Source organism: Syngnathoides biaculeatus, chromosome 18, assembly GCF_019802595.1.
Source record: "Syngnathoides biaculeatus isolate LvHL_M chromosome 18, ASM1980259v1, whole genome shotgun sequence".
NCBI classification, from domain to species: domain Eukaryota; kingdom Metazoa; phylum Chordata; class Actinopteri; order Syngnathiformes; family Syngnathidae; genus Syngnathoides; species Syngnathoides biaculeatus.
The window spans coordinates 741,226-758,213 of record NC_084657.1 but is presented as its reverse complement, the minus strand read 5'-3'; the positions used below and the strand labels follow the sequence as shown (position 1 = coordinate 758,213).

General features: G+C 48.5%; 3 protein-coding genes across 13 annotated transcripts in view; 1 reads left to right on the top strand and 2 right to left on the bottom strand.

Moving 5' to 3' along the window:
• The window catches only part of rps6ka4 (ribosomal protein S6 kinase, polypeptide 4), a 29,959-nt gene extending 23,654 nt beyond the window's left edge, over nt 1-6,305 (bottom strand). Inside the window, exons 1-17 of one of the 8 annotated variants that reach the window (XM_061803072.1) lie at nt 5,436-6,305; nt 5,034-5,105; nt 4,146-4,213; nt 3,849-3,999; nt 3,637-3,752; nt 3,363-3,470; nt 3,163-3,243; nt 2,891-2,994; nt 2,390-2,540; nt 2,141-2,302; nt 1,828-1,953; nt 1,604-1,737; nt 1,407-1,500; nt 1,033-1,203; nt 759-950; nt 519-678; nt 34-197 (exon numbers count right to left, since the gene is read on the bottom strand). In XM_061803072.1, coding sequence (XP_061659056.1) covers nt 34-197; nt 519-678; nt 759-950; nt 1,033-1,203; nt 1,407-1,500; nt 1,604-1,737; nt 1,828-1,953; nt 2,141-2,302; nt 2,390-2,540; nt 2,891-2,994; nt 3,163-3,243; nt 3,363-3,470; nt 3,637-3,752; nt 3,849-3,999; nt 4,146-4,213; nt 5,034-5,105; nt 5,436-5,523 — 2,142 coding nt within the window. In that variant the 5' untranslated portion in view covers nt 5,524-6,305. Of the gene's footprint in view, nt 1-33; nt 279-430; nt 679-758; nt 951-1,032; nt 1,204-1,406; nt 1,501-1,603; nt 1,738-1,827; nt 1,954-2,140; nt 2,303-2,389; nt 2,541-2,890; nt 2,995-3,162; nt 3,244-3,362; nt 3,471-3,636; nt 3,753-3,848; nt 4,000-4,145; nt 4,214-5,033; nt 5,106-5,435 lie in introns of those variants that run through there. The other 7 variants (XM_061803073.1, XM_061803076.1, XM_061803074.1 and 4 more) reach the window with 7 other exon arrangements.
• A 1,319-nt stretch (nt 6,306-7,624) lies between these two features.
• On the bottom strand, nt 7,625-13,912 carry stip1 (stress-induced phosphoprotein 1). Of its 2 annotated transcripts, none has more exons than XM_061803319.1 (14): nt 13,763-13,912; nt 12,174-12,383; nt 11,939-12,080; nt 11,030-11,171; nt 10,739-10,919; nt 10,538-10,664; nt 10,309-10,411; nt 9,965-10,085; nt 9,287-9,383; nt 9,077-9,201; nt 8,943-8,979; nt 8,741-8,844; nt 8,129-8,301; nt 7,625-8,047 (listed from the first exon to the last, which is right to left on the bottom strand). In XM_061803319.1, exons 1-14 carry the CDS (start codon nt 13,769-13,771, stop codon nt 7,975-7,977), a joined length of 1,644 nt encoding a protein of 547 aa, XP_061659303.1. In that variant the 5' UTR covers nt 13,772-13,912; the 3' UTR covers nt 7,625-7,974. The 2 variants fall into 2 exon arrangements, with proteins under 2 accessions (XP_061659303.1, XP_061659302.1); XM_061803318.1 differs by lacking the exon at nt 13,763-13,912 and adding an exon at nt 13,403-13,532.
• A 389-nt stretch (nt 13,913-14,301) lies between these two features.
• LOC133491758 (spermatogenesis-associated protein 22) lies at nt 14,302-16,906 on the top strand. 3 transcript variants are annotated; one of them, XM_061803321.1, is made up of 8 exons: nt 14,304-14,565; nt 14,800-14,875; nt 15,096-15,224; nt 15,420-15,597; nt 15,773-16,076; nt 16,195-16,321; nt 16,395-16,492; nt 16,579-16,906. In XM_061803321.1, exons 2-8 carry the CDS (start codon nt 14,836-14,838, stop codon nt 16,759-16,761), a joined length of 1,059 nt encoding a protein of 352 aa, XP_061659305.1. In that variant the 5' UTR covers nt 14,304-14,565; nt 14,800-14,835; the 3' UTR covers nt 16,762-16,906. The 3 variants fall into 3 exon arrangements, with proteins under 3 accessions (XP_061659306.1, XP_061659305.1, XP_061659304.1); XM_061803320.1 differs by having other exon boundaries at nt 14,306-14,565; nt 16,192-16,321; XM_061803322.1 differs by lacking the exon at nt 14,800-14,875 and having other exon boundaries at nt 14,302-14,565; nt 16,192-16,321.
• The last annotated feature ends 82 nt before the right edge of the window (nt 16,907-16,988 follow it).

Genomic DNA, 16,988 nt, shown 5'->3' with positions numbered 1-16,988 from the left:
TGACGTCGACGACTTCAGAGGGCGCCTTGCTACCTTGTAAGTGGCGTTGACGAAGGTGCGCACGGTGGGCCCGCTGGACTCCAGCACGTCGGGAGTGCACAAGGGGGTCGTGGACATGGACGCGCCGCCCTGAAGCCAGCCGTTCTCCTTCAGGTCGGACAGCTTGAGGCGCCGCTCGGGATCCACCGTCAGGAGCCCTTCGGTCGGGAGACATTGGAAGGGTTCAGCGAGTCGGTTTTGCTTTCTACGACGGATCTCTGAATTGCCAGCGGCGTTTTCTGTCGTGGGGCAACGCCATCAAGCCCGTAGCGGCGTGAAAGGAAAATGCAAAAACAAAAGCAACGAGAGGAAAGGGAGCCGAGCTCGTTGAGCCGAAACTCATTTTGCAGACCTACGACGGCGTCATCAGAATCGATCAAACGACGAATACCCGACGATGTTCTTTACGCCCACTTTCAGATTGGCGACCGTCAGTACGTAGCAGCAGCAGCAGCAGCGGCGAAGGGCCGACGTCGCACCTTTCACGAGTTCTTTGGCGTCCTCGGACACGCCCTTCCACGGCTCGCCGTCCAAGGAGAAGTCTCCCTCTTTGATCTTGTGCATGATGTCGGCGGCGTAAGACGACGTCATCCCCGCCCGCTCGCTCTGGAACGGCACCTGGCCCGACAGCATGGTGTACTGGCGACACGGGCGCAGACCGCAGGGAGGTGAGCGCCCGGCCTCGCCCGACGGCCGTCCCGACTTCGGCGCCACCTTACCAGAATGACCCCGAGACTCCAGAGGTCGCAGGCTTTGTCGTAGCCGGCGCTCTCGAAAAGTTCCGGCGCGGCGTACTGCAGAGTGAAGCACGGCGTCTGCAGCGGGGCGCTGCCCGCCGGACACAGGCGGGCGAATCCAAAGTCGATGACTTTGAGGACCGAGTCCTCGCTCTCATCTGTAAACAGCACGTTCTGAAAGGGGAGCGCACGGGCGGCTTTTCAATTCCCGTCGGAAGAGACGTCCACTTTCGTTTCCGTCGGGCGGAAGGCCTACCTCGGGTTTCAGGTCTCTGTGCACGACGCCGGCCTCGTGCATGAACCCGACGGCCGAGACCAGGCTCTGCAGCAGCTGGCCGGCCTCCGCTTCGCCGAAGAGCTTCTTCCTCTTGATCCTTTCCAGCAGCTCGCCGCCGCGCAGAAGCTCCATGACTAAGTACGTGTGGTACTGACACGGACGGGACGGGAGAGCTGCAGTTTTTAAAATCCGGTACTGCCACGATAGCGTCAAATTACAGAAGCGTTGCCGAGAAGAAAAAAAAAAAAAAAACTCCACGCGGTACCGAACGGTTCAGCTGAGCGCAAATGGGGCAGACAAATGTTGGGTTTTTTTTTTGTTTTGTTTTTTTTCCAAACTCTTCACGCTTTTACCTGATCGGTATAGACGTCGTGCAGTTTGACGATGTTTGGGTGAGCCTCGCATTGCCTCAAAGCGGCAATCTCCCTCTGGGTGTTCGCCTCCATTCTAACAGACACAAGACACAACATTTGCATTGGCCGACGTCGTCGTCGTCGTCGTAGAGCGAGCTCGCCACGGAGACTGAAACTAAAAGCGGTCGGAGGCTCACCTGCGGCTGACTATCTTGACGGCGTACTGGAGGCCGCTTTGCTTGTGCGTGCATTGCCTGCACACGGAAAAACTGCCCTCGCCCAAGGGGGGGCCCTGGAGACACAGCTCGTAGTTCAGAAAAAACGGAGATTCCTACAACAGAGGCAGAAATAACATCAGTATATCGAATATGAGGGATGACTCGGATGCGGAGCGCTCGGGAAACGTTTGGAAGCCGCGTACCGCCAACGTGGCGCTGCGCTGAACCGAGGCCGAAGCCGGTCGCTCGGCAGCGACCTGGGACGCCAAAAAGTCTCCCATGACGGCATTTTTGTTGAAGAGGATGGAAGGCGCGATGAAGGAGTAGCCCTGGGATAGTTTGGGGAAACATCGGGGTCACGCCACGTTTGCGAAAACCTTCGACGGCGCCGGACGAGAGGCGCAAAAACAACCAGCAAAGGTTAACTAACGGTGCGCCCGGCGGCGGTCTGCAAAATGGCAGCCAAAAGGGGCCTTGCGGATACTATCGAATAAAGTTCTTTTGACAAGGCCCGACCTGGAAGAGGCGGTCGGTGCTCGGGGGCGTACTCGCCGGAGAGTAGACTGGATCCATCCCGGTGAACTCCTCGGCAAAGTTCCCCACGTCCAGTTCACTCTTCAGCTCGGGCTTGAACGGGCTTGCGATCTTTTTCTGGGCCAGGTCGTCCCAGTTTAGTCCCTGTTCGGAAAAGCGTTAGGCCCCCCCCTCCCAAAAAAAAAAAAAAAACGAAAAAGGACCCGCAGCAGCACAATCGCGAGGGAGGACCTTGAAGAAAGCGTGCTTCTTGATGTCCGCGGCGCCCCGCGGTCCGGAACCCAGCCTCTTGTGAGGATCCTTGACCAACAGCTTCTTCAGCAGGTCCTGAGCGGTGGGTCCGATCACAGAGGGGAACGGCGGATCGCAGCGGAGGATTCGCCTGACAGAATAAGGGACGTTTGTTGCGTAAGGAAGGCTGAAAGAGGGTGGCAAAAACCAGTCGAGTGCTGACCCGAGCTCTATGAGGCCAAGGCGCACAAAAAAATGATGATGGCCCGTTTAATTTGATTCACTCGCGGGAAGCCGAGGCGGTTTTGTCGTTTGTCTTTGTTGCCGTCAATGCCGCTGAGAGCTCAACAAATTTCAGTCATCGTTTGTTCCATTTTGAAGGTTCGTCGCCTCTTTACGAGATTGGACACGCTTCGGAGGTACTTTTGGTTTGGATACGCTGGTGGCAATTGCGTGCGGGCTGGGACATTCTTCCTTGTGTCTTTAAAACGGGCAACTCACTTGGACACCTCGCTCTGGGAGTTCCTCTCTCCCTCCAACGTGAACGGAGACGCTCCCGTCAGGAGCTCGAACATCAGGATTCCGAGGCTCCACCAATCCACCGACTGCCAACGTCACGGAAAGGCCACAACAATTTAGGCGGACCGTCAACTTCACATAGTCGAGCGTGGGCAAAATCATCGTGCGGGGAGTAATTAGCGACCATCGACACTGACAAATTGCTAGCGGATTGCAAACGTCTGCCGCTCGGTTTTTAGCGGCCGAGCTCTTACCTTGCCGTGGCCGCTCTTCGCCCTGATGATTTCAGGCGCCATGTACTCGATGGTACCGCAGAAAGAGTAGGTTCTTTCCTTCTGGAAGAGGAGAGAAACAAAAACAAAAACAAACAACATTTCTGAAAGCAAAATATGACGGCCGATCAATAGCAACCGGCAACAGCAGTAGAAAACGGTGTCACTGTACAAGCGAATACCTCCTCTTGGAGAAATTCTTTGCTGAGTCCAAAATCTGTCAATACCACGTGACCTTCACTGTCCAGGAGAATATTTTCCAATTTAATGTCACGGTACACGACGCCCAGCTGCACAAACACAACACGTGGATTAAATTGTGGGAATTATCGAGAGAAGAACACAAAAATGATTTTGGAAATCATGTTCTTTGAGCTCAGCTCAGGCGTTTAGGAAGTCCGAAAGAGTCCGTTTCACCACTGCGCTGCGTTGAAACGGAGGACCCGAAAGCCAAACCTTGTGCAGGTGCTCCAAAGCGAGGATGATTTCGCCGATGTAAATGCGCACCGCCTCTTCGGAAAAATGATCTTGTTGGTACAAATGCGTGAACATCTCCCCGCCGCTCACAAAGTCTAAACGTAGACACAAACGGACGCCGGGATCAACCAAAGGCCGAAGTCCAAAAAGGAAGAAGAGGTGGGAAAAAGAAAAATCCCAGACTGACTGACCCAAGATCAGGTGCAACTTGCTCTGAGTCTGAAAGGCATAATGGAGCGTGACCAAGAAGGGCGACTGGCGGATGTGCTCCAGAACCTGCCTCTCGGTCCGAGTGTGCTCCGCGGTCTTGGCCTTTTGAACGATTGCCGCTTTCTTGAGCACCTGTCGCGCCGTCCGTCGGACGCGGATGAGTCGTGGCGTCGATTCCGAGGCAAAGGACGTTTGCGTTAGGGTGTGGAGACTTTTGAGAAGCACCGTGCGAGGATTTGCACTCTTCGCGGGGAACCGTACCAACGTTTCGGGCTTACCTTCATTGCATACAGTTGGCCCGCATCGTGGCCGCTGTTCTTCCTCACTAAAAACACTTTCCCGTACGCTAGGAACAAAAGACAAATTGCAAAACGAGCAGTTACTTCCGACCCGAGTCGTATGAGCCGCATCTTTTTCCAAATCAAATTCCATATCCCAAAAAGAGCCCCCACAGCAAACACGATTCTATTTGCCATTTTCAGGGACGTCGATCGGCTTTTGTCCATGACTGCGAATGGGCCGCATAACACCCCCACCAAAAAAAAAAAAAAAATACCTACCCCACACTTGGGATTTTGCTCTCATTTTTCATGAGCTGAAGACTGTCCACAAAATTCTCTCAAATATTGTTTTCAAACAAATCTATTTGCTCAGAAAATCCCGAGTTTGCAATAAAAGGCCACCGTAAAACGTGCACCTTCTACTGTATGGAGGGGATCCCGCGAGCTATCGGTCGCTATCTGACGCCACCAAATCTCCCAAATATCTTTCGCGATGAGTGTGATGGATGGATGGATGGATGGATGGATACATTCATCTTGGCAAAGGACAAATGGCGACTAACAGCTTTGGCTGTCAGTATTGTGTCCATCTTGGGATTTCAGCTCATGAAAGAGATGAGCAAAACATCTGGCCATATATGGCAGACAAATACATTAAAAAAAAAAAAAAAAAAAGAAAGAACCGGGAAAAAAATAGGAGAAAATGTGAAGAGACGCCAATCATCCGTCTAACAAAGTTAGTAAGGGGAATTCAGGTTTGTAAAGATTACTTTCCATTTCTTTCATTTATGTTTTAAAGGCAAACTGAAAACCAAGGTTGGATTTGATGCTCGTGCACGAGCGGATTCTATTCCGGTTCCGCTTCTTCAACGTCTTTGCTTTTACCTCCAGTTCCCAGCACTTTGAGCAGCTCGAAGTTTTCCATGCCGACCTTCTCGGTGTGTCCGGTGAGGTTGGCTGGGACACACACACACACACACACACACACATGTAAAACAAGGGGGGGGGGCATTTGTGAGAAGAATTTAAAACACAATATTGGCCCAAATAGGGGATGGGACACGATTCAGCGGCCACTTGTTTTGCAGGCCGTGCGTGTCCAACAAAGGGTTCTTCTCTTCTCAGGTTGCGATTACAAAGGCAGCTTCAAATGAAACAAACAATTTTTAATTTCGCTGAGTAGACGGCAAAAAAAAAAAAAAAAAAAGTCACAACAATCTTGCGTTCCGCTCTCCGGCCCGAGGGAGCGAAGACGGTGCAGTGATGGAGAAGCCCCAAGTTACTCACCGTTGGTGATTTGATGCTTGACTGTGCAGGCGCTTTCATTTGTTTGCCCATCGGAGTCATCGCTGCTATCGGACGTGTCCCCCGACATGACGCCAATAAGATGAGAACCCGGAGATGGATCGTTTGATATGCGCGATATTTCCCTCCACGGAATTTCGAGATGTGTTTATTGAGGCTGCATTGTGGCGAGTGTCGGGATTTCGGGAAATGTTGTATTAATCCAAGGGGTTTGACATCCTCGTCATGTTTTTGTTTGAATTGATTCCTTTTTAGAAATGACCGCCGAACCCATTCCAAATATTGAAGCGTTTCTCTGGGAAAGACGCGGCGGTTTACATGGCTAAAAAAAAAGCTGAAGTTCGGGGAAACGGCGTTAGCATCAGATGCTAAAGAGTTGTCAATGTGCGTTCACATTAGCGCTCACTGGAGATGAACCGAATACCGTCGATATGGGTCCACGGGCATGTTCGGCTGGGTCTGGGTCGCGCTCTTTATCGCGAAGGTATGAAGACTCGCTCGCTCCCAGCCGATCAATTGCGCTCATAAGCGATACATCGACGACCCGAAATCGAGCTAGCAAATGCCTCTCGTTGTCAGTCAAAGTTTGCGGCGTTAGCCGAGGCGGCTGTCTACTTGACAAAATAACCTCCTAAACTGTCAAAGAAAAGGGAAAGGCTGGGGGGGGGGGGGGAAGCCTTTCCCTCTCTGCCTCCGCCGCAGCCACCTTCATGTCTCCTCCGTTTGTTGAAAAGAAAATAAACAATCAGCGCATCGCTTGACGTTTGCGTGCTCGGCTGCTAGCTAAGCGCCACTAGCAGGATGCAGATTTCCACACAACCTGGGCGACGCTCGTCACGTGACTGCGCTCAAGTGTGGGCGGGCCCACGCTGCAAGTGTCACATCTGTCAAAAATGGGGACGTGGGTTTAAAAATGTTCAAGGTTCCAACAAATATTGTCATTTTTCAAAGCCTACAAGGCATCCTAATATTTCAAGCCAGGGACGACTGAGGTCAGAGGTTAAGCATGCCAAGCAAAATCCAATTCCGCTGCTCGCCGCATTTAGGAGAGAGAACCAAACAAAACACCTTTGGGCAAACCATCATATTTAATAGAGGTGACTGTGTAAATGCTGAACCACAGCAAAAAAAAAAAAAAAAAAAAATCTATCATCTACTTTATTTTGCATTTTGTTCCACTTACCAACCAGGACTTTTGGTGTATGCTCACATACTGTAGAACACAGGTGTCAAAAGTCAAGGCCCGGGGGCAATTCCGGCCGCCGCATGCTTTTAATGTGGGCTGCGAATGGGGTGCCAAAATTTCATAGTCATATAAATCTATGAAAACCTTGAGATATTACACACATTTTTGTGTTTACAAACATTTCATGTGTAAATTTACTGAAATGATAAAAGTTTTTTTTATGGTTTCAGTCATAACGGCCCTCTGTGGGAATTGGAAGTACAACGTGGTCCGTGACAAGAAATGACTAACACGCTTTCTGCAGAATGTGTGGTTTTACCAGCAGCCGTAATCGTGAGGTGGCCCACAATGGCGAATATCACAATATTCACATCTCGCGGGTGTTTTGTAATGCAGTTCCCTCAAATACACATCTCAGTACTCTGTACGTCCAAACAAGCTGAGCTCAATCGCATTTCTGACCAAAACTAGTCCAACTTGCCTACAAATGCACGTGACTCATGATATGATGATGTCATCACATATGCCAACACTACTGCGATAAAGTAATCATCCAAACTTTTGTCATACGCAGTCAATTTCATCCATATCAAGAATGGAGTGACATTTAGGAAGTGGATCACTGCCCATTTCCTGTCCTAATGTCACAACCGTAGACAGATGCAAGTTTCCTGTCCTGTTGGGTGCCAAACTGGTAGAACGTGATGAGATCCAGTCCACAAACGCACACCAAATGTTGCACAACACTTGTGACCTTTGAGGGGCGGAGCTTCTGGCGATAGCAAGAAGTACCGCAGGCATTTTGTCAGTGAGGGGGCATTTAAAAACACCACTGTATGAAGTTTAATATTTGGAATATGTGATATTTGAACGAGACTAAATTGGTCTACGTTGCCTGTGATCACACAATACGGAAAAAAGGGATCAGTGGATCCAATGAAGTGAGAGACGACAAAAAAAAAAAAAGGGAAAAGAGGCAAACCAATTGACAATTTTGAAGCACCGCGTTTAGTCAAACCATTCAGAGCAAACAAACAATTTTACTTTGTGATCAGTGTGACAAGCGCGATTGTGTAAATTCCCCATTTTGAGTTGGGGGGGGGGGGTGAGGGAGGGAGCTATATAATGCGCTCGGCTCGGACGACGCCAATGCAGACGAGGCAGTCCAGCGTTGTGTTTTCAAAGCGCGTCCTCTCAAATCTGGTGTCAGACCAAGTCAGATTTCAAATGCTCAAAATGAACACAGTTGAAGCGGTACCACAAACAGACAATGTAATATTTCGGAAGTGAGACTTTGCAATTTGTTCCCCGCGTCGGGCGTTGGCTTGCGTCACATCAATGGATGGCTATGAGTCCGACATCCAGCAGTTTCTGAATCTTCTTTGCGATGACCGGGTTCTTTAAGTGGCTGAACGGAAAAAAAAAGTCCCGTCACACCTTTGAAAATGCAGACGCGGGAAATCCCACCCACTCAAGTCAAGGAACTCACTCGCTGAGCGCCTGAGGGTCCTTCTGCATTTGCTCCAGGATCATGCGCATGGCCGGGTCCGACATAATCTGCTGCACCTCGGGGTCGGCCATGGCCCTTTGCTTGACTTCCTCGGGGCTGTCGTTCCTCATGGTCTGGCTGACCATGCAACGCTGGAAGCCTTCGGTGGCTTCCTGAGTGGAGAACGCACACAATCAAAGTCGCTCGTAGTTCGTGGAATGAAGACATTTTTGACACGCGTGCCGTGAACCGGTGCTCAGAACTGCATTCCCGTGAAAAGCGACCGCATTAGTGTCAAGTATGAGAGGGGCTGGAACTGGAAGTTCACTGCAATGAGAAATACTCTCAAGGACGTCGAGCGACATTTCAAGGAGCAGCCGTCGAGGGAAAACGCACATATTAGATTGTCTGAGGATATTGATGCGCAAGGAGTGGGAAAAGACAGCAAATATGAAAAATAGGTCTGATAGCTCGTCTTTTTTTTTTTTTTTTATATATTCACTAAACAAATGTGGGTTTCGTCTGGTGACGTTGTTATGACGCACATCCAAAAACAATACTTTGTGGAGGGCGTCACTGCAACTTGTGGTGTGCCAGCGCACTGAAAGGTACCTTGGAGGAAGAATCGAGCTCCAAAGCCTTCTGGTACACGTCCATGGCCTTGGAAAAATCTTTCATTGCTTCCAAAGCGGCGGCTTTGCGTGTGTAGCCTTTAACTGCGCAAACATTTCATTCCATTGATACTCACATCGAAAATAAATGGCCGAGAAGAATTCCACTTCTACGTTACGGAATCATTTTGTGTCCAACTCACTGAATGTGGGCTCCAGTTTGATGCACTCCTCACAATCCTGACCACACACACACACACACACACACAAAAAAAAGTCAGATCAGATCAGAGCCAAAACGTCGGCGGGTTCGGCGTTTAGCAATACTGAACGGCACCTTCAGAGCAAGTTGAAACTCCAACAGTTTGGTGTAGCAGGCAGCTCGGTTGCTGAAGAGCTTGGCGTCGTTTGGGTTTCTTTTGATGGCTTCGCTGTAATGCTTCATAGCCAGAGGATAGTCACCTACGGGGCGCAAAGAGGGAAAAAAATACAATTTCCACAGAGATAGTTAAGACAAAAAAAAAAAAAAAAGTCCAACACCACCAACCCTTCTGGAAGGCCTCGTTGCCCTTGTTCTTCTCCTCCAGAGCTAAATCAGGATTAATGTAGGCTTGTTTCTCCAACTCTTTCAGGATCTTCTCTGCCTAAAGAATCAGATCAAAATATGCGTGAGAGCCTGCTAAAGGGTCGCGGGAGTGCTGGAGCCTATCCCAGCTGTCAATGGGCAGGATGCACCCTGAACCGGTCGCCAACCAATCGCAGGGCACACGGAGACAGACAACTGTCGCACTCGCAATCAGACTTTTGGGAGCAATTTAGAGGTTCCAATTAATATTGCATGTTTTTTGGTTTTTTTTTTTTTTTTTTTTTTTGGAATGTGGGAGGACACCGGAATGCCCACCCGGAGAAAAGCCACACAGGCACAGGGAGAACATGCAAACTCCACACAGGTGTGGGCTGGGATTTGAACCCCGGTCCTCAAAACTGTGAAGCCAACGCTCTCCAGCTGCGTCACCGTGCTACCTGTTAAAATGTCATTTTGAATGCATTTCCTTTTTTTTTTTTTACACGTTAAACACACCTATCAACTTCATCTTAAGCTTGAACATTATGGAGAACATTTGAAAATGTGGAGGGATCGGACAAATAGACAGCACAGAACATTTACTGTAAGCTACATAACGCTTGAGAATCAATTGGGAGGGCCAGTAGGCGTTAAACGCACTTGTTGACACTTCTTCAAGACGTCGGGGGTGCGATGCTCCGTTAAACTCTTGTTGAAGTACTGAACCGCTTCCTTGTACTTTTCCTGCTTGAAGTACGAGTTGCCGATCCTGGCCAGCGCCCTGACAAAAAAAAAAGACCACATCCAAACGTCACTCTTTGCAACAGTCAAAAATCTCAGTAGAAGCACGACAATCCATTAGAGGGCAAGTCTCGTCAAAGACAATACGTTGCCTGAATCTGTGTGAAATCGGTCCCGTCCCAAAAATGCAGGCGCTAGTTCCAAATGGCTCAGATGACTTTAGAGATTTTGTCAATTGCATCAACAACAAAAGGCCAACTGACTTTGCAATTTGTCTGTAGTCTTCCCGATTCTCTCTGCCGACGTCGATGGCCTTCTCGCAAAGCTCCCTGCACTTGTCGAAATCTCCCATCTCGAAGTAAACGGCTTCAAAAAAAAAAAGGACATCGGGTGAGAACGGACAAGTTCAAAGGACCCGTTCTAGATGACTTGCGGTTCAAAGCATTTTTAGATTTCACATTTTGACTACGGGGAAAAAAATGAAGTACGTACCAGCTTGATTGGAAATATACGTCATGTTGGTAGGATCGTGCTTGATGGCTTCTTGGTAATGCTTCAACGCCGCGTCAAAGTCTTTGTTTTTATAGGCGGCGTTCCCGAGCTCCTTTTCTTTCAAGGCCTGTCAAACGTGGATGCAAAGCAGAGAATGAACGCACACACAATGAAAATCCCCGCCAAAACACTCTGACGCACGCTTCTCTTGTTCTCCGGAAGGTTTTCCTCTGTGGGAGGGGGGGGCCGCATCTCCGTCGGTTTGCTCGGAGTCTTAGAGGGAGGGGGGGGAGGGGCCGGCTGCTCTTCTTCGTCCATTCCGGACAAGTTGAGACCCAACAGCACAGACAAGGTGGTCATCACTCGTTTATCTTGCAGCTTCCTGCAAAACCAGACGGAAGACGCCGGACCTCAACTTTTCCCGAAAATGTCACAATTCTCCCGACGTTTCTAAGCGGCTCTCGCGCACAAAAACACAACGGAAGCACGTACGTGCCAAGCGCAGAAGGGTTTTTCCGGAGTTGCTCCAGGAGTTCTTTGTAGCTCGGATCCGCCAAGAGCTCTCGGGTGCGGGGGTCGTTCTCCAGCTTTTGATATAAGTTAGGCACGGCGAAAGGATTCATTATTGACTTCTCTGAAGTACACAAAAAAAAAAAAAAAAGGAAAAAAAATGAATGCCCATTATTATTATTATTATTCCAACGCTTCATCAAGTCACTGATAATGCGGGCTTGCTGCAATTTGTTAGACCAGGGCTTCTCAAATACTGGAGGCGTGTGACCCTGGGGAACTTCTTTTTTTTTGCCATACTAGAATAAAGTGTAATTTTACATCCACTCCAGTAGTTGGCAGTGGCACGCAGGGAGTATTAGCTCTATAGTGTAGGGGTGGGTTTTTTTTTTTTTTTTTTTTTTTTTGGGTTGTTTTGTTATTGCACCGAGCAGGCGATCTGAAGTACAGAAACCAAACCCATAGGAGAAAACATGAAAAAGCTTTTTCACAGGGATGAAAAGAAAGGAGGAGGACAGAGAGACGAAGACAACGAGACAAAAGGAAGTCACCCCAACCAAGGCTAGGACGAGGAAACATGACAAAGCGGATGTAGCGCTTGGCTTCACTGTGACCATGGGGGGGTAAATGTTGGCAGCGGGCAGCACGAAGCCAAATAAATTCTTACGCCACTTCAATGCTGGGGGGGGGGGGGGGGGGGGGCAGAAAATAATTGAGAAGGACTGTGTTAAACGTTGAGGTGAAATTAGAGGTGCAACAATTCATAGACAACTCTTTTGCACTTAATGTTGTATATGTATGTCATAGTAAGCTGGGTAAACAAGTAATAGTAAATCGCTAACCTTTCATTGGCTTTTATGATTGCGCCTTTGGGTCGGGGTACAGATTTACCTGCGAGGCGGGCTTCAATGCACTGTAAACCCTCCTTTAACTGCTGATTGTTGGGCTCGTGCCGGATGCCCTCTTGATACGTCGCTTTTGCATGCTCGAGCCGTCCGAGAAATTCTTGCGCCGCAGCTTTACGGGAGTAACCCTTGTCGAAAAAGATGGAGACCGTCGCGCCATTGAGATCGCTGCAGCGGACTTATCCACGAAAGGTTTACAATGAAAACGCAAGTCGGCTCACCTTGCCCCAGTCCGGCTTTATCTTGATGGTCTCGCAAGCATCCTCCAGAGCCTTTTGATAATTGCCTTGTTTGGCGTAGGCAGCCGAGCGGTTGCTAAACAGGACGTGGTTTTTGGGGTCGAGGGTCACGGCCTCAGTGTAGCACCGTATGGCCTCGTCGATATTTCCGGCACTCAGTGCTTTGTTGCCTTGGTCTTTCAATGCAGACACCTGTCGACCGGGGAGATGACACATTCAGAAAACATACCCCCCCCCAAAAAAAAAAAAAAAAAGAGATTCTACTTCTCAAATAATTTGGAGAAAAAGAAAAACATGGTGACTTTTCCCAATACAGATCAAGGTTAGATAATACAGTTGCGCAGCTGCCAGTGACAAGTGTCTGGCGACAGGCCAAACGTCTGTTCATGTCACACACGCGCAAGACAGTGACAGACATTAGGACACACTTATCCTAACGTGCGATATGCTTAACCTATGACCTTACGCTGTTTCCTGAGCAACTACATTTGAAAATGTAGCCATGATAAAAAAAAGAAGACATTTTCATTTAAAAATGAATCAATGAACCACAGAATTCATTGGCAGCAGTGCAAGAGCGACAACTGTTTGTCTACGTGTGGAAAGCACGTAGTTTATAGAATACTGACAATATTGAGAAAATGAGCCCGCTTTGCTGCTGCTAAAATACAACCATGTCATAATTCATGTTATGCCCTCTCCAGGGGTGCGAAGTGGATCACGCTTATTCCTTGTCATGTTTTTTTTTTAAGCAACATTCTGGTGATACCTTGCTTCTTTGCGACACCTGGCATCAACTATATTAAAACAACGCGCCTTTTTCGCATGTTAAAGGGAAATGACAGCAGTGAGTGCAGAAAGAGCTTCCGTTCAGAGTGCAGCCTGTTAACCAAAGCAAGCGAACGTGGACGAGAAGAAATACTACACGACACGGCAGACCTTAAACATAACAGATATGACCTTTATTTGGACCACTCCGAGTCCCCCCCCCCCAAAAAAAAAAAAAACACTTCGCAGAGGTTAGCTGATTTACGCTAACTCATTTGTTCACCCCCAATGGGTGCTTACGCTCGCAGTAACATATTTGGCCATATACGAATCATTCATATATCCTATAATGTATGATTAAATAAAGGGAGTGAGGGCAACTCGCGGCGCATCTGCTCGACCTCGTCAACGAGGCGTGTAGCACACTCGCGCTATGCACTCACAGCAAACGACAGACGAACAGTTGGGCCAACCATATTAGCACGTCCGGGAAAGCAAACATTTTGCCACCAGGCGAGGCGAGGCGAGGCGTTTAATCGATAGCACGCCAAACGCTCGGAGGCCGAGCATCCCCGGCGTGTTCCGAGCGGAGCGCTGCTAACCTTTCCGAGCCACCGACAATCAGGCTAACTCCGCTAAACCATGACAGCGTCTCAAAAAGCCTCACGCGCCTCGCTACATTGTCCTCTCAATGATTAGATTCAAATCGTGTCAAGCTCAAATCCGGTAATCGAATGATATTTTATATAGATATATATATATATATCTCTATATATATATATGAAGGTGAGGAGAAGACTCACTTTGTCCATGTTGCGCGCATGAGGTTCCTTCCAGAAACTACTGTGTGCGGTATTGAAGCTCCGCCCCCAACAACAACGTGCCGCCTGTCAGTGTTGACTGTCGCAAAAATCGCCTTTCGCGTCTCCGCCTCGCAGGAAAAAAAAAAAAAAAAAAAAAAAAAAGCATCCCTGGAAACTTCGCGAAGACGCCCGAAACGCCGAGTTACGTCGCAGTAAAAACAAAACAAAAGATTGGAGGAGGGATGTGTAATACTTGTCATCCTGTTTCATTTGTAAAACGGTCATAAAGATGAAAGTCTGGCAGCGTGAGGCACGCACACAAAAACAATCCTGACGAAGAAATGAATGTTGATTGCATTACAGATCCCCGGAGGAGAGCGCAATTGCAGAATTCGCTGTTAGTATATGTAGCAGCAAGCACAGCCATCTTTTATGTCAATAAACATCTTACGGTAGGACAAAAGACGAGTGACTTTTCATTTCCACAAATATGTTTTGCTGACCTGACTCTTTGCTTGATGTCAGAATGACCTGTTCAACGAGAAACCACCCAAAAAAAAAAAAAAACAAACACGTTAACGAGGCTTAAACTAATGGTACAAAACATATTTGAATAACAGTAACGTCCTCCGTCCATTTGACATACATCCACTTACTATAGGGCCACCGTGTTGTTGGAAGGTCAGATTTTGTGGGTAGACCCTGAAGGCAGCACCTGCTGCTTTTTGGCGCAATCCGCTTTCGGGGTTCCCGTTTAGCTCGTTTCGCCAACATTACGAAAGATACAGATAGGAAAAACTGTAGTAAGTATATTTGTATATATTCGTGCTTTATGTCTCGGATGGAATTGACTTTTCAGGTGTTTCTGGTCCTTTCAGTATCGCAGCTGTTGAACGTGTTGGCACTTGGCTAATTCAATTGTGACGTTAAATTCAGCTAAGCTAACTAGCATAGCCAACTAACATAGACTCGTTCAAATGTCTAAAATCAGCATCAGAAATGACTGCTGCGTTGATTAACTTATTGTTTTGTTCGAGTTTGAGGATTCCAGCTCATATCTTTGACCAGCTAAGATGAAAAGGAGTTACAACTTGTCAAGCAGACCAGCAGCAGGTTTGAATTTGCGCCACATATTAGCCTCTAAAATATGGTCCTACTACTGAAATAGATAACTCAAGAGTTGTATCAAAAACTAAGCTTTTGGTTACATTATACTCTCCCAAATATTGCAGCTGTATTGTGTACGCCATCAATACATCCAATTTCCAGATTAAAAGGTTATTGTTCTCGAGAATTTAGTCGTCCCTGCTGTCTCGTTCACGTTGCCTCCTAGTGTCACTGTTCAATCAGAAGAAGAGAAATCGAATTCCTTTGACGTCGACTCCCTCGAAGGATGACTTCTTTTCGCACACGGAGTTCACGCCAAGTACCAGCTCACCTGGCCCCCCCCTCGGTGCATCAGGTGAAGTAGTCCTTTGTGCTCCTTTAAGCTTTTCCGCCGTGGTGTCACAACGCCAATTGACAGGAATCAATGGAGAGACAAGCCTGAAGTCAAGAGACTCCTAAAAGTCAGAAAAGTGACATTCAATTGAGTATTGCATAGTAATGTTCTGTCAAGCCGGGCTGCTCTCAGTCTCCAAAGTGTTTCTTTCCTCAGGTGGCTACGGGGCTGACAGTACCTCGGCTTCCTCTTTTGACGCTTATCCGAGTCACCGGTGGAACAAACAAGACATCGCACCGTCTACTTGGTCCCAACAAAATGTCGGCCACGGACCTGCACCAGGGGTGAAATCCTACTCACCTTTACCGCATCTGAACAAATCTGGAAGTACAACGTGGGTTTTATTCCTAGTCGTCGTCGTCGTCGTCGTCGTCGTAGTACTGTGCTTACCGCAATGACGTCAACTTCAGAGACCAAGTGGACTCTTGGTCATAGTCGTGTTACATACTGTAACAGTGCAATTGTGAAAGGCTGAGAAAAATTTCGACTTGCGTCTGTTTGGTTCTCAGTTCTGCGACGGGACCGGCCGGCAACCCGGAGACGCGGAAGGACGCCGGATCACTTTTCACCGCTGGACGGAAGCAATATCAAATCCCTTCCAGCGGCTTCTCTCAGTTGAGCCGGCATCCATCTTGCGGGCCTGCCAAGCCTACGCAGTTCCGATCGCCGCCCGGTCCTGCCCGGCTAGCCGGCGCCCCAGCTGCTCGCGCACCGATGCTATGTCATTTCAGCAATAGTTTTGGACCGCAGGATCCCACCTTTGTGGGGAAAAGGAGCGCATTTCAACAACAGACACCACGAGAAACTCAAATGGTATTATTGTACACGCAACATACAGAATATATACACAGTAGGTCTATATGTTAAAGAGTACTGTTAATGTATTGTTTTGTTTTTTTTTTTGTTTGTTTGTTTTTTCACGTTCTAGCAGCAGCAGAAAGCTGTTCCTAGAAAAGCCGCGTTCGACAGCTCAGTCAGGATTTTGACGGCAGTCGTCGAGGGCGTGAGATACTGGAGCCAGTTCAAAGACAAAGTCTTCTGTATTTTTGAGCTGTTCGGTTTGTTGCCCGTGGACCGGATCGCTCTCGCCTCTGCCGTCGACTCGTGTGACAAGTTGCGCTCTCCCCTCAGCGACTCTCGACTCCGCCGTCACGCTGGGTCAGCACGGATCCAAGAATTTCCTGTTGAGGGACGGAAAGCACGTCGTGCAGTGCGTCTTCTATGAAAACGTCAGGCACCGAGCGCACCGCGCGCGCGTTCTTCCTTCACGCTGCAATTTTGTCTTCATGGCTCTCAACGGGCCTCGTTTGTACAGGAGCAGGAGCTGCCTCGACTCATCCGTGGCCAAGTTTACCGCTGCGTGGGCAACTACGACCGCAGCAAAGGGGACTTCGTGTGCGCGTCGGTGCGAGCGGCCGAGCCCTCGGAGGTCGCCGTCGCTCACGGGGCCGTCCGAGCCTCCGACGCTCACATGCGAAAACTCGTCAGCATGTTTTAAATGGCGACATTTAAAGCACTTGAAAGCTTCAAAATAGTTTGTGATGTGAGTTTGGTAGGATGAAAACAAAACATTGACACGTTGAAATGTTGGCATGCTCGTCTTCATGTTGGAAAAGTTTGTCCCGTGAATTCAAATAAAAGTCACTGACGTTTAACCGGAAACGGAACGAACGGATCGAGACATTTTATTGAGGAAAACCACACATGGGCAAAAATGTTAACAGA

Excerpts from the sequence above, each read along its gene's own strand:
- stip1 (XM_061803318.1), bottom strand. The coding sequence starts at position 13,435 with ATGGTTGGCCCAACTGTTCGTCTGTCGTTTGCT. Across the intron at positions 10,920-11,029 it reads AACCCTTCTGCGCTTGGCAC|GAAGCTGCAAGATAAACGAG; the intron begins GTACGTGCTTCC and ends CTGGTTTTGCAG. Across the intron at positions 10,086-10,308 it reads GACTACAGACAAATTGCAAA|GGCGCTGGCCAGGATCGGCA; the intron begins GTCAGTTGGCCT and ends TTTTTTTGTCAG.
- LOC133491758 (XM_061803320.1), top strand. The coding sequence starts at position 14,836 with ATGAAAAGGAGTTACAACTTGTCAAGCAGACCAGCAGCAG. Across the intron at positions 15,225-15,419 it reads CCCCCCCCTCGGTGCATCAG|GTGGCTACGGGGCTGACAGT; the intron begins GTGAAGTAGTCC and ends TTCTTTCCTCAG. Across the intron at positions 15,598-15,772 it reads AACAAATCTGGAAGTACAAC|TTCTGCGACGGGACCGGCCG; the intron begins GTGGGTTTTATT and ends TTTGGTTCTCAG.